The following is a 16,697-nucleotide window of genomic DNA, read 5'->3' on the forward strand; positions in this document are numbered from 1 at the left end:
AATTTCAAGACTACCACGATAACCATTACGCTACAGACCCACAAGTTTTCGATTGTGAAATTTATGGCACTCTTTAACAATGGACCCTCAAGCTTGAGTATACTAGAGTTGCATATTTGTTAATATTATTGGTTTTACATCCTACTAACATTTCAGTAGGGTATATGATTGAATTTCTTAATATAAGGGGCATAGAATGTAACCTCAACACAGATGCAAGGTCATTACTTTTTGTAATACTTGCGGTCCTTATCATTTCCCACGCCCATTATCTTGCTGGGTAATTTGTTCAGCGCATAACACTTTTCTTGGAATATAACTGCAATGTAAGATTATTTAGTGACAAACACTGATACATTATAAACAACACGGCAGTGCGCCAAGAATCATGCAGATGGCAATATGTTTTGAAGAGTTAGTCACACCAAGCCATGTAGGTAGCAGCACTATCTGTTTTCTCGCTGAAAACAGCAAGCTGTCCGGTATTATCATATTAAAGTATTTGGCCCTACTTTCATAAGCCTTGCTTAAGGGTTTGCAGGTAATTGTGAAATGCCACACTTCACACCAGTTACTTTGGTCTCTTGCTTGTTCACAGCAGAAGATATTGTGACAGTTGCCATTGGGAGGTCAGAAAGCTCTTCTTTTGAGGTTTTTTTCTTTTCCCTGTCTCTGTAACTATTGCAGCTTACTGTCACAGCCATGAATGAGACAAGCTTCAGTGGAACTTACATTTGCTCTGGCCTGTACCAAGAGACAGATGCAAAAGTACTGTACCCATCAAGAAATAGCAACTGACAGATGTTGTAACCTTTGTGTACTGAAGTTAGTCAGTTTGTTAGTTAGTTATTTATTGTGAACATTACAGGTCATGAGTCCCAATTACAATGTTCATAACATTTGTTACTTACATATTAAAAATATAAATAAAAAAACAGTATATATCTAGAATAATCTTAAAAATTAATTCCAGTGACATACAAGTCACATTACTAGAAAAAACATTAAGCATAATATAACTGTTACATTACAGTACTAATTAATTCTAATTAAGATTAGGGTAATACTTAAAATTACTGTTTAAACAGGAATTTCACTTGGAATCTAATAAATTTAATAATATGGTTTACAACATTTATACTATTTTATACACGCTTTTTATTTTTTATTTCTTCATACTCTATTAAATTATATTCTGAAGTACAGTATTACATGATGAAGTGAATGTAGCTTTGATCATACTAAAAATATCAACACAGGGATGAATATTATCAAATCAAATCAAAATCTCTTTATTTGCAAATGAGGTGTCTACCTCAGTGGACAATGGTACATTAAAATACATTATTGTCAAGCACTAAATTTTAAATTAACAAGAGACAAAAAAAATTTCCTAGAATACAATATTATACACTTTATGCTAATAATTTTTTCTATTAAACACACACATCATCTTTAATAAATTTATATTGCTTAAAAAATTCTACTTATAATATCTCCTGTACTACAAACATAGTCAACTCATATACAGTATGTGAAATTACTTCTAATAATACTATACAACTGGTATAAGATTAAAATTAACATTGTATTTATTTACATATTTATATTTTACCCATTTTGGAACCTAAGTAGCATAACGACCTGCTGCGTCTTAACCAGAACCCCTTTTCCCACCACTTTTCAAGAGTTCCTCATTGCTCTATTAATTGGGAAGTTCTTATGGATTTCAGTCTTAGCCTTTGTCAGAAAGAAGTTATTTCTAGGACAACTTAGTTAATGTGGCACATAGAAAGTTACTGACTTATATTTGAGTCATTAATTATTTTATACAAGAAACTCAAATCTTTGCAACTTTGTCTGAGGCCCAAACTATTCACACCATGTTCCTTCAATATACATAATTTCCTGTTATTTTATAAGTCATGAATTTTAAAAACTTAGTTTTGAGCACTCTCGATAAGGTTAATATTCCTTGTGGTCATTGGGATCCAAATAATTGAGCCATACTCTAGTTTGGACCTTACAAATGAGTTAAACAATGTTGAGAGTGTCTTTGGATGAAATGATAATGAATTCCATATAATAAAGGGTTACTTAACTGTAAAAATCCAAAAGAACAGTTCGATTTTGATCCTTCCCCAAAAAATAAAACTCCACTGGAAAAGGTTATACTGCCAACTTATGATGAAGTGATCAAAGCAATAAATTCCCTCAAGAACTACAAAACAGCAAGAGAGAATCAATTTGTAGCAGAACTATGGAAGAATGCAAATAAATAAACCCTTCAAAATTTACAGTAACATATCATAGACATCTGGAATACTGAAGAAATGCCTGAGGAATGGACTACAGCAATAATCCAGCTACTGCACAAAAAAAGGTGGTAGATCGGATGGATCGCAGTAATTATCGGGGTATATCTCTGCTTGATGTTACTTATAAGATTTTATCTAAAATTATATATACAAGAATTCAGGAACAACTTGACCAGGAACTGAGAGAATAACAGGGAGGATTTTGACCAGGACGAAGCTGTCCTAATGGAATCATCAGTCTTAAGTGGATCATGAAACACCATCGAGTTCGGAACAAGAGATTAAACATCACTTTTGTTGACTTCAAGAAAGCTTATGTCAGTATTCATCGTGAGTCAGTACTAAAAGTCCTTAAAGAATTTGGTTTACATAAAAAAACTCATTAATCTTAATGTAAATATATAAATAATAAATAAATAAATAAATGAATACTGGATTAAAGCCACTATGTTTATTTAATGAAGCCAAGCTTTCAGCCAAATTGCATTAGCCTTCATCAGGGCAAGTTAAAGTATGCTTACGACAGTGAGCAAAAAAATTCAAAGAAACGTGGAAGTCATGGCCATACTATCCACGGCCTACCCCATTGACAGGACTCAAAGATCGTTGTGCTGTAATTCACCGCCCTCTGTCAACGGTTTCGTGAGCACGTCCCGTTATTCCATGGTGGTGTTATGCATGTATTTCTGCAGTACAGGTCTCCATGTATTTGATGACTTGAAGCCGTCTTCCCAGTTGATGTTATTTGGCCGCAGCTCTATCTCTATGGCTTCTCCATTCGAGCATTGAAGTCTTTTACAGGCGCAATGACCTTCGCCTGGTCAAAGAGGATTTCATGGTCTGTACTGTAGAAATGTTCTGCTATGGCAGACTGGCTTATAGCATTCTCCGTGGAGGATGAAAGAGCAACTTTCCTTACTATTCTAATGTGTTCTTTCACCCTGGTGCTGATAAGCCTTTTCATCATGCCAATATATGAGCAACCACAACCACATGGAACTTCATACAGGCCCGGTGTTTCAAGATGTGGTTTTTCTTTGAATGGTCGAAACCGGGATTTGAGCTTCCAGTCTGTGGTGAAAACTGGAATTATATTGTGCTTCCTAAAAATGTGCCCTATTCTGTCAGTTATACCTGCCACGTAAGGAAGGAATACTTTCATATTTTTACTGTAGTCCTGGTTGGCACTATCCCCATTAGGCTCTTTGATCTTCACAGCTCGTGCTATGTCTCCTGACATACAGCCGTTTTTCTTCATGGATGTTGTCAGTTCTCTTAATGCACTCGAGCGGTAATCAACGTCTGAAACGTTATTCACCCTAGTAAATAACGTTCGAAGGAGAGCTGCTTTTTGGCACGGGTGGTGATGTGAGAACTTATGAAGGTATCTTTCAGAATGTGTTGGTTTCCTGTACATTGCATGGCCTACTGTACCATCATTCTTCTTGTATACTAGCACATCCAGAAAAGGTATTTTACCTTCATTTTCTACTTCCATCGTGAATTTGATCTTATTGTTAATGGACTTTAGGTGTTCCAAAAGTTCATTTAATGTTTCCCTTCCATGTGGCCAGACCGAAAATGTGTCATCCACGTAACGATAGAAGCACTTAGATTTCAATGGCGCTGTAGTTAATGCAGCAGACTCAAAGTGTCCCATAAAAGTATTGGCAGCCACTGGTGACAGAGGTGAACCCATTGCTGCTCCTTCTGTCTGTTCGTAATAATCCCCTTTGTTGTAGAAGTAAGTAGATTTTAAACAAACTGCTGCCAGATTTGTCATGTCCTCAGACAGATATTGTCTGATGTAAGCAAACATTTCTTCTACTGGTATATTAGTAAAAAGTGACATAACATCAAAGCTTACCAGGATGTCACCTTCATCCACTTGTAGCTCATGTAACTTCTGCAAGAAATGTTTCGAATCTTTAACATGATGTTCTGTCTTCCCTTTTTCTGGCTGTAACAGTGATGAAATATAGCAGGCTAACTCATGGGTCGCAGAACCAATGGCACTCACGATTGGTCTTAGTGGCACGTCATTTTTGTGTAGTTTTGGCAGGCCATAAATGACTGGAGGTACCAGGTCTGAATTTAGTAAGGTCCTCTGCAAGTATTCTGGAAGTGTTGAGCTCTTCACTAGTCGGGTGACTTGTGTATTAATTTTCTTAGTGGGATTTCTTACTTTCTTATACGTTTCTTCTTCTAGTAGGTTGTTCATTTTTGTTTTTTTGTTTTGTTTTTGTTTTTAATACACAATACACAAGTCACCCGACTAGTGAAGAGCTCAACACTTCCAGAACACTTGCAGAAGACTTTACTAAATTCAGACCCAGTATCTCCAGTCATTTATGGCCTCCCAAAACTACACAAGAATGATGTGCCACTAAGACCAATTGTGAGTGCCATTGGTTCTGCGACCCATGAGTTAGCCCGCTGTATTTCATCACTGTTACAGCCAGAAACAGGGAAAACAGAACATCATGTTAAAGATTCGAAACATTTCTTGCAGAAGTTACGTGAGCTACGAGTGGACGAGGTGACATCCTGGTAGGCTTTGATGTTATGTCACTTTTTACTAATATACCAGTAGAAGAAACACTTGCTTACATCAGACAATACCTGTCTGAGGACTTGACAAATCTGGCAGCAGTTTGTTTAAAATCTACTTACTTCTACTACAAAGGGGATTATTATGCACAGACAGAAGGAGCAGCAATGGGCTCGCCTCTGTCACCAGTGGCTGCTAATATTTTTATGGAACACTTTGAGTCTGCTACATTAACAACAGCGCCATTGAAACCTAAGTGCTTTTATCGTTAGATGGATGACACATTTTTGGTCTGGCCACATGGAAGGGAAACATTAAATGAATTTTTGGAACACCTAAATTCCATTAACAGTAAGATCAAATTCACGATGGAAGTAGAAAATGAAGGTAAAGTACCTTTTCTTGATGTGTTAGTATACAAGAAGAATGATGGTACACTAGGCCATGCAATGTACAGGAAACCAACACATTCTGAAAGATACCTTCATAAGTTCTCACATCACCACCCGTGCCAAAAAGCAGCTCTCCTTCGAACGTTATTTACTAGGGTGAATAACATTGCAGATGCTGATAACCGCTCAAGTGCATTAAGAGAACTGACAGCATCCATGAAGAAAAATGGCTATACGTCAGGAGACATAGCACGAGCTGTGAAGATCAAAGAGCCTAACAGGGATAGTACCAACCAGGACTACAGTAAAAAGAAGAAAGTATTCCTTCCTTATGTGGCAGGTATAAGTGACAGAATAGGGCACATTTTTAGGAACCAAAATATAATTCCAGTTTTCACCACAGACCGGAAGCTCAAATCCCTGTTTCGACCATTCAAGGAGAAACCACATCTTGAAACACCGGGCGTGTATGAAGTTCCATGTGGTTGTGGTTGTTGCTCATATATTGGCATGACGAAAAGGCTTATCAGCACCAGGGTGAAAGAAGACATTAGATCAGTAAAGAATGTCGCTCTTTCATCCTCCACGGAGAATGTCATAAGCCAGTCTGCCATAGCAGAACATTTCTACAGTACAAGCTGCCTCTGTGGATCCGTGGTAGAGTGTCGGCCTCTGGATCCCAAGATAGCGGGTTCAAACCCGGCAGAGGTAGTCGGAGTTTTGAAGGGCGGAAAAAAGTCCATTCGACACTCCATGTCGTACGATGTCGGCATGTAAAAGATCTCTGGTGATACATTTGGTATTTACCCGACAAAAGTAATTAAATTTCAGCCATAGACGCCCAAGAGAGATCCGGTTTACTCTGCCTGCCATCTAACGAACCTAGAGTAAAACGGAACATCGAAATTGACGAGCAGACAGCCAGATGGCGTCAAATCGAAATGTCTGCACGTGGTAGCTGAGGCCATACGATTATTATTATTATTATTATTATTATTATTGTTGTTGTTGTTGTTGTTGTTGTTGTTGTTGTTGTTGTTGTTGTTGTTGTTGTTGTTGTTGTTGTTGTTGTTGTTATTATTATTATTATTTTATTCTACAGTACAGACCATGAAATCCTCTTTGACCAGGCAAAGGTCATCGCGCCTGTAAAAGACTTCTATGCTCGAAAGGGGAAGCCATAGAGATAGAGCTGCACCCAAATAACATCAACAGGAAAGACGGCTTCAAGTTATCAAATACATGGAGACCTGCACTGCAGAAATACATGCTTAACACCACCATGGAACAACAGGACACGCTCACGAAACCGTCGACAGAGGGCGGTGAATTACAGCATGACGATCTTTGAGTCCTATCATTGGGGTAGGCCGTGGATAGTACGGCCATGACTTCCATGTTTCTTTGAATTTCGTTGCTCACTGTCGTAAGCATACTTTAACTTGCCCTGATGAAAGCCAATGCAATTTGGCTGAAAGCTCGGCTTCATTAAATAAACATAGTGGCTTTAATCCAGTATTCATTTATTTATTTACGTTAATACTATGAGCCACAAAAACCTATGTTCATTACTCATCTATCTTTTTGGAATCACTCTTAAGAATACTAAGTCGAAAGTCAACTTTAGAGTTGAATTGTCTGAGCCATTTGAAATCCACACTGGACTTCGACAGGGAGATGGATTCTCACCATAATTGTTTAACTGTGCCCTGGAGAAGGTCATGCGAGAATGGGTAAAGAAATGTCATTCAAACATCAAGATAGGCAGAAATATTAAACTCAATTGCCTAGCATTCGCAGACGATCTTGCGTTACTAGCAAGTAGTATGGAAGAAGCTACATTTCAAATTGAAGAACTCGAGAAAATTGCTGCAAGAATCGAACTGCAAATCTCGTTTGAAAAGACTGAAATGATGCCGACCTTCAGAATTGAAACACCAGCCATTCACCTCGACAGTGGCAAACAAATTAAGATTGTGAATAAGTTCAAATATCTTGGGGAAATTATAATCTGGAACACAAAAAAGAAAACATCGATCGACAGCAGAACATCTAAACTGAAAACAGCACAGCAAATTACCTGGCCAACTTATTAAAATATATCTCTGTCCATGAATGCTAAATTTTGACATTACAATACAGTTGTAAAACCCGAAGCAACTTATGCTAGTGAAACACCCTTCAAGTTGAACACTAAATTAACAACTGATAAATTGCAGAAAGTAGATAGATGTATCATCAATCATCAATAAAAAACACCAGGTTCATGGCCAGTGGAGATTACCTAATGAAGTGGTATATCGTGAAAGCGAATCAATAATAGATACAATGTGAAAAAGGAGAACTGCCTTTTCTTGGCCGTATATTCAAACTGCCGGCCGACTAGTGAAACAATTATTTAGTTACTTCTGGAAAAATAAAACAAAGAACACTTGGTTCACAGAGATCCTGAATGATTTAGAAGGATTAAATTTATCAATGCTCCAAATTGAAGGCAGAGAAGAGAAGAGGATTCTAAGGAATAAACACGTACAATTCAAGCTCATAACATTTGAACGAATGAAGTACACCATTACTGACAACCAAAGGGAAGCCACGTCCGACAGGATGAAGAAGTTTTGGGACCGGAATAAGAAGCTAAAAAGCTGACTATTTAATACTATTAGACTTTAATGTATATGACGACTAAAGTGCTCTGGTGGGGGCGTAAACTATGTAAAAAAAAATTTAAAAAAAGCCTAATATTTTCAGAGCATTATTCGTAACTTTTTGAATATGGTCATTAAATCTTCATTGAAAGTTGTTCCTAAATTCATTTTCGTCATGACACAAGTTAGTATGTCAGTATTCATTGCATAGTTATACTTAATCTTCCGTTTCTTCCAAATAAATGTCATGGCTACACATTTACCTATATTAAAATTTAACTTATTCTGTTTGCTCCATGTTATGACCATTCACTACCAGCTTTTTATCCTTCATACTTCTTTTCAAAAATGAAGTGAAGAAGTCCTGGTTGTCCCTTGGTCTGGTAAAATTTTAAAACTAAATGTCTTCATTAAAGCTCCTTGTTAATCATGGCATGCCATTTCTGAATAATTAGACTTGATGCATATGGCAGTAGCATAGCATTGTTTATCCCTGATTGATTGTAGAACTATTTTTCTTGCCTATAGCAATGCTTCTGTTCTCTTTTACTGAACTTTTCTAGTTCATCATTTCCTCTTTTCTTATTTCAGGGTTACTGGGTGCTTTGCAGAAATGCAGCCTTCATCATGTTCTGAATGGCTACATCAAGTCCTTGGATCCAAAAGTGAAGTGTAACCAACAAGATTATGAATTTGAATGCACTTGGCGACTTGCTCAGTGGGATACAACTGTTACCACCACCTGTAATAAGCAGGAATTACGAACTAGTTTTTTTGGTAGAGAATTTGAGAAGTGCCGATTTGAAAGTCTTAAGGCCATACACGAGTCTGATACAACTGCTCTGGAAGAGGCTTTGGCAAATGCTCGCAGCTGTGTCATTGAATCTTTAACGCATGCCAGCCTTGAGAGCAGCAAAAACTTATATAAACCCTTGTCTCATCTCCAAGCTATTCAAGAAATAGAAGACTTTGCAAACATTGATATGAAGTCTGTCTTGGAGAAGTGGAGATTACAGGATGAGATCAGTTTCAATGAGTTTGAGTTCATAGAACATATCTTATGGCAGAGGACTGTACTGCTGAGTCTTGCAGAAGCAGGGAAGGGGGAGAAAATACAGAAGGCTATGGAGGTGTTGGCTAACTTGCACCTTGATATAGCGATTCTTGCTAGAAATGAAGGTTGCCACCAAGTGGCTGCACGATCTCATGCGGCTGTAACACAGATTGTGGAGCATGTACCTAATATTGCTGTCAGACTGAAGTTAGAAGAAGCTTGCTTGTCATGGGAGCGAGGAGACAAGGAAGTTGGCAAATATCTGTTACGATCATTACTAAGTTCCTTCTCCTCTGCGGGTATTATCAGCGATGATGATCTTAAAATATATTCTACTTCATTAAAATTATATGGGGATTGGATGGCTGAGACAAAGTCAGAGAATGCTCGGATCATACTGAATAATTACTATCTCAAGGCCATACGTATAATGGAGAATGCAAGTGGAGGAAAAAGTTCTCATGAACACCTCTTAGACACTTACTTTTCCTTGGCCAGGTTTGCAGATGCAGAGTACCAACAGTTGGTTCGTTACATGAAATCTAGTGTATATGAAATGAAGAAGAAATGGATTGGAAAAGCACGCAAAGATGCAATGCAGTTGAAACAGCAACCCAGCATGACCAAGGACGACAAGAGAGCTGTTGTGCTCATGGAGAAACAAAGTCATATTGACATGGCAGAGATTGAGAATACAGAGAAAGAGAGGGATATGTATCTCACTCATGCCTTGACCTACTATCTGCATGGCCTAATTTATGGAGATAAGAACAACTTGCAAGTGTTCCGGGTGGCATCCCTATGGTTAGATAATATGTTTCATGAAGAGCTAAATAAAATCCTGGAAAGTAATTTGACTCGAGTGCCAAGTCATAAGTTTGTACCACTGCTGCCTCAGCTAACACCAAGAATGAGTAATGTTGAAGATACCTTTGTGGTAAAACTCAATGGACTTTTAGAACGTTGTGCCATCGACCATCCTCATCACACCTTGCCTCTAATCTTGGCATTGGCTAACTCTTATAAAGATCGTGATTATATCAGTGCTGCATGCAGTTCTCAGAATGACAGAACTCAAGAGCCCCGTGTCCTTGGTGCCCAGCTTATGGTCAGGAAACTCCTTAGTAAACCAGCTGTTGGTCCTCTTCTTAAGAAGATGGAACAAGTCTCTATTGCTCTTATCAGTCTGGCATACCTACAGGTGAAAAACACAAAAGCAGAGAGTCATAAAGTACCAGAAAGTGAGCCCATTAGCAAGTTACGAGATTTAAATTCTGTTCTTATACCAACCTTGTCCATTCCTGTGAAAGTCAATTGCCAATATGATAATATTATTGGTATCCATAAATTTCAATCAACTTTCACTTTAGTTGGTGGAATTAACGTTCCCAAGAAGATACAATGCATAGGTACCGATGGTATAGCACGGCCTCAACTCGTGAAGGGGCAGGATGACTTGCGCCAGGATGCTGTGATGCAGCAGGTGTTCACTATCATTAACATGTTCCTGAAAAATAATAAAGACACTTCCAAAAGAAAGCTTGTCATTCGAACCTATAAGGTGGTGCCATTGTCGCAACGCAGTGGGATCATTGAATGGTGTCAGAATACCCAACCCCTCTCCGCATATCTCACTGGGGAGGATCAGAAGATGGGAGCCCATAGAAAATATTACCCTCAAGATCTTCCTCCTCATAAATGTAGGGAAAAATTTAGGTCTGTTGCAACAAAACCAAATGATAAGAAACTGGAGGTCTTTCAAGAAATATGTACATCTCTACATCCAGTTTTCCACTATTTCTTTTTGGAGAAGTTTCCCACACCAGGTGTTTGGTATGAAAGACGACTTGCTTATATTCACAGCGTTGCTACGTCATCTATGATTGGCTATATATTAGGTATAGGAGATCGACACACCCTTAATATTCTTATTGATAACACTACTGCTGAAGTAATTCATATAGACTTTGGTATTGCTTTTGAAATGGGTCTCATTTTGCCTACGCCTGAGACAGTTCCATTCAGACTGACTAGGGATATAGTAGACGGTATGGGAGTATGTGGAATAGAAGGTGTGTTCAGAAGATCGTGTGAGAAGACACTAACTGTTCTACGACAGAACCAAGCAACAATCCTTACCATCTTGGAAGTACTACTTTATGATCCTTTATATGCATGGACAATCACACCAAATAAAGCTTACAATCTCCAAAGAAGTGGCTCAGAAGAGGAGTTGGCTGACGAAGAAGGTTAGTTATTGGAATATTCTTTTCTTGCCCTCTCTCTTTTCTTGCATTTCTGAAGCAGAGGCCGGTTTCTCTGCACTAGTTATTATAATGTAAAGCTGAAAGTATTAAAAATTTGCTTCTTACAAATCTGGACTGTCACCAATTTAGGAATCTGGGAAGAAATGGAGGGAATTCATTAAATTAAGAAATAAGGAAATACAGTGAAACCTCGTTAAGATGTTTCTGCAGGGGACAAGGTAAAAGAAGGTGTTAAGCAAGAAACCGTACTAGTGAATATACGAATATAAACTATCCAACAGGGATATGGAAGCACCAGATATTTTTTCTGACGTGAGGGCATTTTACGTCGTGTATCCACGGATACAGTGAAAACTATAGGCTATCTACCATTTCTAAAGATGAGAGGAAAGTAAAGTATTAAAAAGTGTGAAAAACACGAGAGAACAAATATGAAAACCTTTTCTGTTGGAGATTATAAAATAACAAGTACCAGTACACGGAAAGGTGCCAACAAAAATATCGAAGTATTATTGCAGATCACACTCTTTCTAAAACAATTGTTAGTAGAAGCCTTTTATGCAGAGCAGTGGGTTATTAAACATCTATCTATCAATCAATCAATCAATCAATCAGTCACTACTGATCTGCCTCCAGGGCATGGCCCAGGTGGCATATTCCCTATCTATTGTTTTCCTAGACTTATCTTAAATGATTGCATGAAACTGGAAATTTATTGAACATCTCCCTTGGTAAGTTATTCCAGTACCTAACTCCCCTTCCTATAAATGAATATTTGCCCCAATTTGTCCTCTTGAATTCCAACTTTATCTTCATATTGTGATCTTTCCTACTTTTATAAACGCCACTCAAACTTACACAATTCATCATGATTACACTCTATTTTATTACACATATCTCAGATACACTACGTCATTTAAGTTTTGTATTCATTTTCGTTTCCGTAAGATTGGAGTTTACCTTGTAGCTGTTCGAGATACTAAAAGCTTACTACTGTCTATAAGATGAAGATCTATTATTAGTTTCAGACACAAGGCTTTGGATTGACAATGTGATAATTTTAATCACTCAAGTTATCATTTTTTAAGAAGTGTTTAGTGTTTTCTTTTTAGATGCAATGTAAGTTTGTTTTAGAGACTATGGTGTAATTTTAAGACTGACAATTGACTTTTTAAATTGTTTACTATTGTTCAAGGTCATCATTTTAAGATTAAGTTAAGGCTGAGAATGCTCATTAAGTGAGCGAAACATGTCACCATAAAGATATATGATTGTATGAAACTGTAACCTCCTAAAGGTGGATAGTATTGAATAGGTGCACAATAAATAATTTCCTAATATAATTGTTGTTAATAACAGTATTCAGTACGGATTAACCATGAAGATAATGACCTGTAACATACCACTTAGTCAAGCAGGTCATCTCCTTTCTCTCAAGTCGTCCCAGCCCAAACTTTGCAACATTTTTGTAACGCTACTCTTTTGTCGGAAATCACCCAGAACAAATCGAGCTGCTTTTCTTTGGATTTTTTCCAGTTCTGGAATCAAGTAATCCTGGTGAGGGTCCCATACACTGGAACCATACTCTAGTTGGGGTCTTACCAGAGACTTATATGCACTCTCCTTTACATCCTTACTACAACCCCTAAACACCCTCATACCCATGTGCAGAGATCTGTACCCTTTATTTACAATCATATTTATGTGATAACTCCAATGTAGATCTTTCCTTATATTAACACCTAGGTACTTACAATGATCCCCAAAAAGAACTTTCATCCCATCAATGCAGTAATTAAAACTGAGAGGACTTTTCCTATTTGTGAAACTCACAACCTGACTTTTAACCCCGTTTATCAACATACCATTGCCTGCTGTCCATCTCACAACATTATCGAGGTCACGTTGCAGTTGCTCACAATCTTGTAACTTATTTATTATTCTGTAGAGAATAACTTCATTCGCAAAAAGCCTTACCTCTGATTCCACTCCTTTACTCATATCATTGATATATATATATATATATATATAAGAAAACATAAAGGTCCAATAATACTGTCTTGAGGAATTCCCCTCTTAATTATTACAGGGTCAGATAAAGCTTTGCCTACTCTAATTCTCCGAGTTCTGTATTTTAGAAACATAACCACCCATTTAGTCACTCTTTTCTCAAGTCCAGTTGCAATCATTTTTTGCCAGTAGTCTCCCATGATCTACCCTATCAAATGCCTTAGATAGGTCAATTGCGATACAGTCCATTTGACCTCCTGAATACAGGATATCTGCTATACCTTGCTGGAATCCTACAAGTTGAGCTTCAGTGGAATAACCTTTCCTAAACCCAAACTGCCTTCTATCAAACCAGTTATTAATTTTGCAAACATGTCTAATATAATCAGAAAGAATGCATTCCCAAAGCTTACATGCAATGCATGTCAAACTGACTGGCTTGTAATTTTCAACTTTATGTCTATCACCCTTTCGTTTATACACAGGGGCTACTATAGAAACTCTCCATTCATTTGGTATAGCTCCTTCATGCAAACAATAATCAGATAAGTACTTCAGATATGGTACTATATCCTAAGCCATTGTCTTTAGCATATCTCCCGAAACCTTATCAATTCCAGCTGCTTTTCTAGTTGTCAACTTTTGTATCTTACTGTAAATGTCATTGTTGTCATAAGTAAATTTTAATACTTCTTTTTTATTAGTCACCTCCTCTATCTGGACATTATCCTTATAACCAACAATCTTTACATACTGCTGACTGAATACTTCTGCCTTTTGAAGATCGTCGCATACACACTTCCCTTGTTCATTAATTATTCCTAGAATGTCCTTCTTGGAACCTGTTTTTGCCTTAAAATACCTATACATACTCTTCCATTTTTCACTGAAATAATTTGTGTTTCCGCTAATTATGCTTGCCATCATGTTATCCTTAGCTGATTTCTGTGCTAGATTGAATTTCTTAGTAAGTTCCTTCAATTTCTCCTTACTTCCACAGCCAATTTCTAACTCTGTTTCTTTCCAACCTGCACCTCCTCCTTAGTCTCTGTAGTTCTCTGTTATAATATAGTGGATCTTTACCATTCCTTACCACCTTTAAAGGTACAAACCTATTTTTCACATTCCTCAACAATTGCTTTAAACCCATACCAGAGTTTGTGTACATTTTTATTTACCGGTTTTCACCGACCATAGTTACTTTTTTAAAACTCCCTCATTCCTGTTTTATCAGCCATATGGTACTGCCTAATAGTCCTAATTTTAATACCTTCCTTTCTTTCACATTTATTTTTAACTACCACAAAAACAGCTTCGTTATCACTAATACCATCTATTACTTTGGTTCCTCTAGAGAGCTCATCTGGTTTTACCAGCCCCACATCCAGAATATTCTTTCCTCTAATTGGTTCCATCACTTTCTGAATCAGATGTGCTTCCTATATTAACTTATTTGCTATTTGTTGGTCATGCTTCCTGTCGTTCGCATTACCTTCCCTTGACATTTGGTAAATTAAGATCACCTGCTACAATCGCGTTTGTTTCCTTATTGTTTCCCACATAGCTGATTATCTTATCAAATAATTCTGAATCAGCATCAGCGCTACCCTTTCCCGGTCTGTACACTCCAAAGACATGTTGCCTATTATTTTTAGAGATGAGCTTTACACCTAGAATTTTAGGTTTGTCATCTTTAACTTTTTTGTAGCTTACAAAATCCTCTTTCACCAGAATGAATACTGCCCCTCCTACCTTCTATTTCTACAATACACACTCCAGTTCTGTGAGAAAATTATTTTCTGGTCACACTCTTAGACGATGAATTGAAGGTTAAACTCGACATGTGCAACTGCGAGCAGTGACTTTGGCCGTCATTTTGAATCAAACAAAACTTCAACCAACTGGAGTGATCAAGTCGAAACTTGGAGGTCCGAATTTCAACATTCATGACCTCTACACACTTATGCCAGTCCACTTTCTGACATATTTTAATTTTGTCTTCATTATTAAGGAATTTTACAACATTTTCCGTATCCATAACAAGGCTATCACAAGACAAATATGCACCACGCTGGTCAATTTCTCTCAATTATGTTCCTATGTAATGCAGATATAGGCTACCATATCACGCAACAAATATTAGCTATACTTCACTGTACCACTCAACACAAAATACATGAATAGAATGCAAAATACAAGCACAAACAGGCTCACTCTGCTATTCAGCTATCTTGCTGCTAACTGGCAAGCAAAGCTGAACATTCCTGGGCTTGGCTTGCTCCCCAAAAGTCCAACTTATCCTTTGAAGTTCAGAAAGGCCTTTTCCTGTAATCACGCACCTGTGGCGACGGCTCTTACCCGAGTTGGAAATCATGTTTCTTTCAGAAGGGATGACAAATACAGTAATATTTTCAGGTCTAGGAAAAATGTGATCGTACCAAGCGGTAATAGTGAAAATTTGTGATGTGGTAAGTGAGGTATTTTTTATATAGATTCAATACAATGAGAATCGGGACTTCGAATTTCTGATGTGCTAAGAGAGAAAACGTGTTAATGGGGAACGCACTAACAAGGTTTCACTGTACAGGGATCGCTGAATGGTGGTGTCCAAAACCTAGCATTCACTACAGGCCTGCCAAGGATGCTAGCCACAACAAGAGGGTGGTGAAAAGCACAGCTGTCATTGCAAACAGCTGTTGGTGATATACTTTGCACTGGGTCAGTGTGCTGTATGCACAGATGATCTCAATAACTGTGGGGCACTTATAAATAAAAGTACGTACATTCAGTTCATAATGCATGTAAAATTAAAAACAATATGTTCATTAACATTTAAATAGATTTCACATAACAGGATTATGGAGAAACAATAATAATTACTATCCTTATTGCATACATTAATTCACCCTGAAATTGATTTTCATATTGCCATTAATGCTTTCATGGCCCGTACGTATAGATGGCACAAGCCCAAAAGCCTATACAATATCATGTCTATAAGTACTGGCCGTGAAAGCATTAATGGCAATATGAAAATCAGTTTGTAGGTGTTGATACTGCTACATGGCTGAAAGCAATGGGGAAACTACAGCTGTAACTAACACCCGAGGACATGCAGCTCTCTCTTTATGAATGATATACTGATGATGGCTTCCTCCCGGGTAAAATATTCCGGAGGTAAAATAGTCCCCCATTCAGATCTCTGGGTGGGGACTACACGAGAGGGGGCAATCATCAGGAGGATGGATACTGACATTCTGTGAGTTAGAGCGTGGAATGTTAGAAGTTTGAATCGCTGTGGTAGGTTAGAGAATCTTAAAAGGGAGGTGGATAGACTAAAGTTAGATGTAGTTGTTATAAGTGAAGTACATTGGCCGGAAGAGCAGGATTTCTGGTCAGGCCACTACAGAATTATCAACACAAAATCAAACAAGGGAAATGCAGGAGTAGGTTAGAC

General features: G+C 37.6%; 1 protein-coding gene across 1 annotated transcript in view; it reads left to right on the plus strand.

Annotated features, from left to right (window-relative positions):
* LOC136863856 (serine-protein kinase ATM) overlaps positions 1-16,697 on the plus strand; it is a 570,640-nt gene that overhangs the window by 551,017 nt on the left and 2,926 nt on the right. Inside the window, exon 39 of the mRNA XM_068226546.1 lies at positions 8,501-11,212. Coding sequence (XP_068082647.1) covers positions 8,501-11,212 — 2,712 coding nt within the window. The remainder of the gene's footprint in view (positions 1-8,500; positions 11,213-16,697) is intronic.

The sequence above is a fragment of the Anabrus simplex genome, chromosome 1, assembly GCF_040414725.1.
Source record: "Anabrus simplex isolate iqAnaSimp1 chromosome 1, ASM4041472v1, whole genome shotgun sequence".
Classification (NCBI taxonomy): domain Eukaryota; kingdom Metazoa; phylum Arthropoda; class Insecta; order Orthoptera; family Tettigoniidae; genus Anabrus; species Anabrus simplex.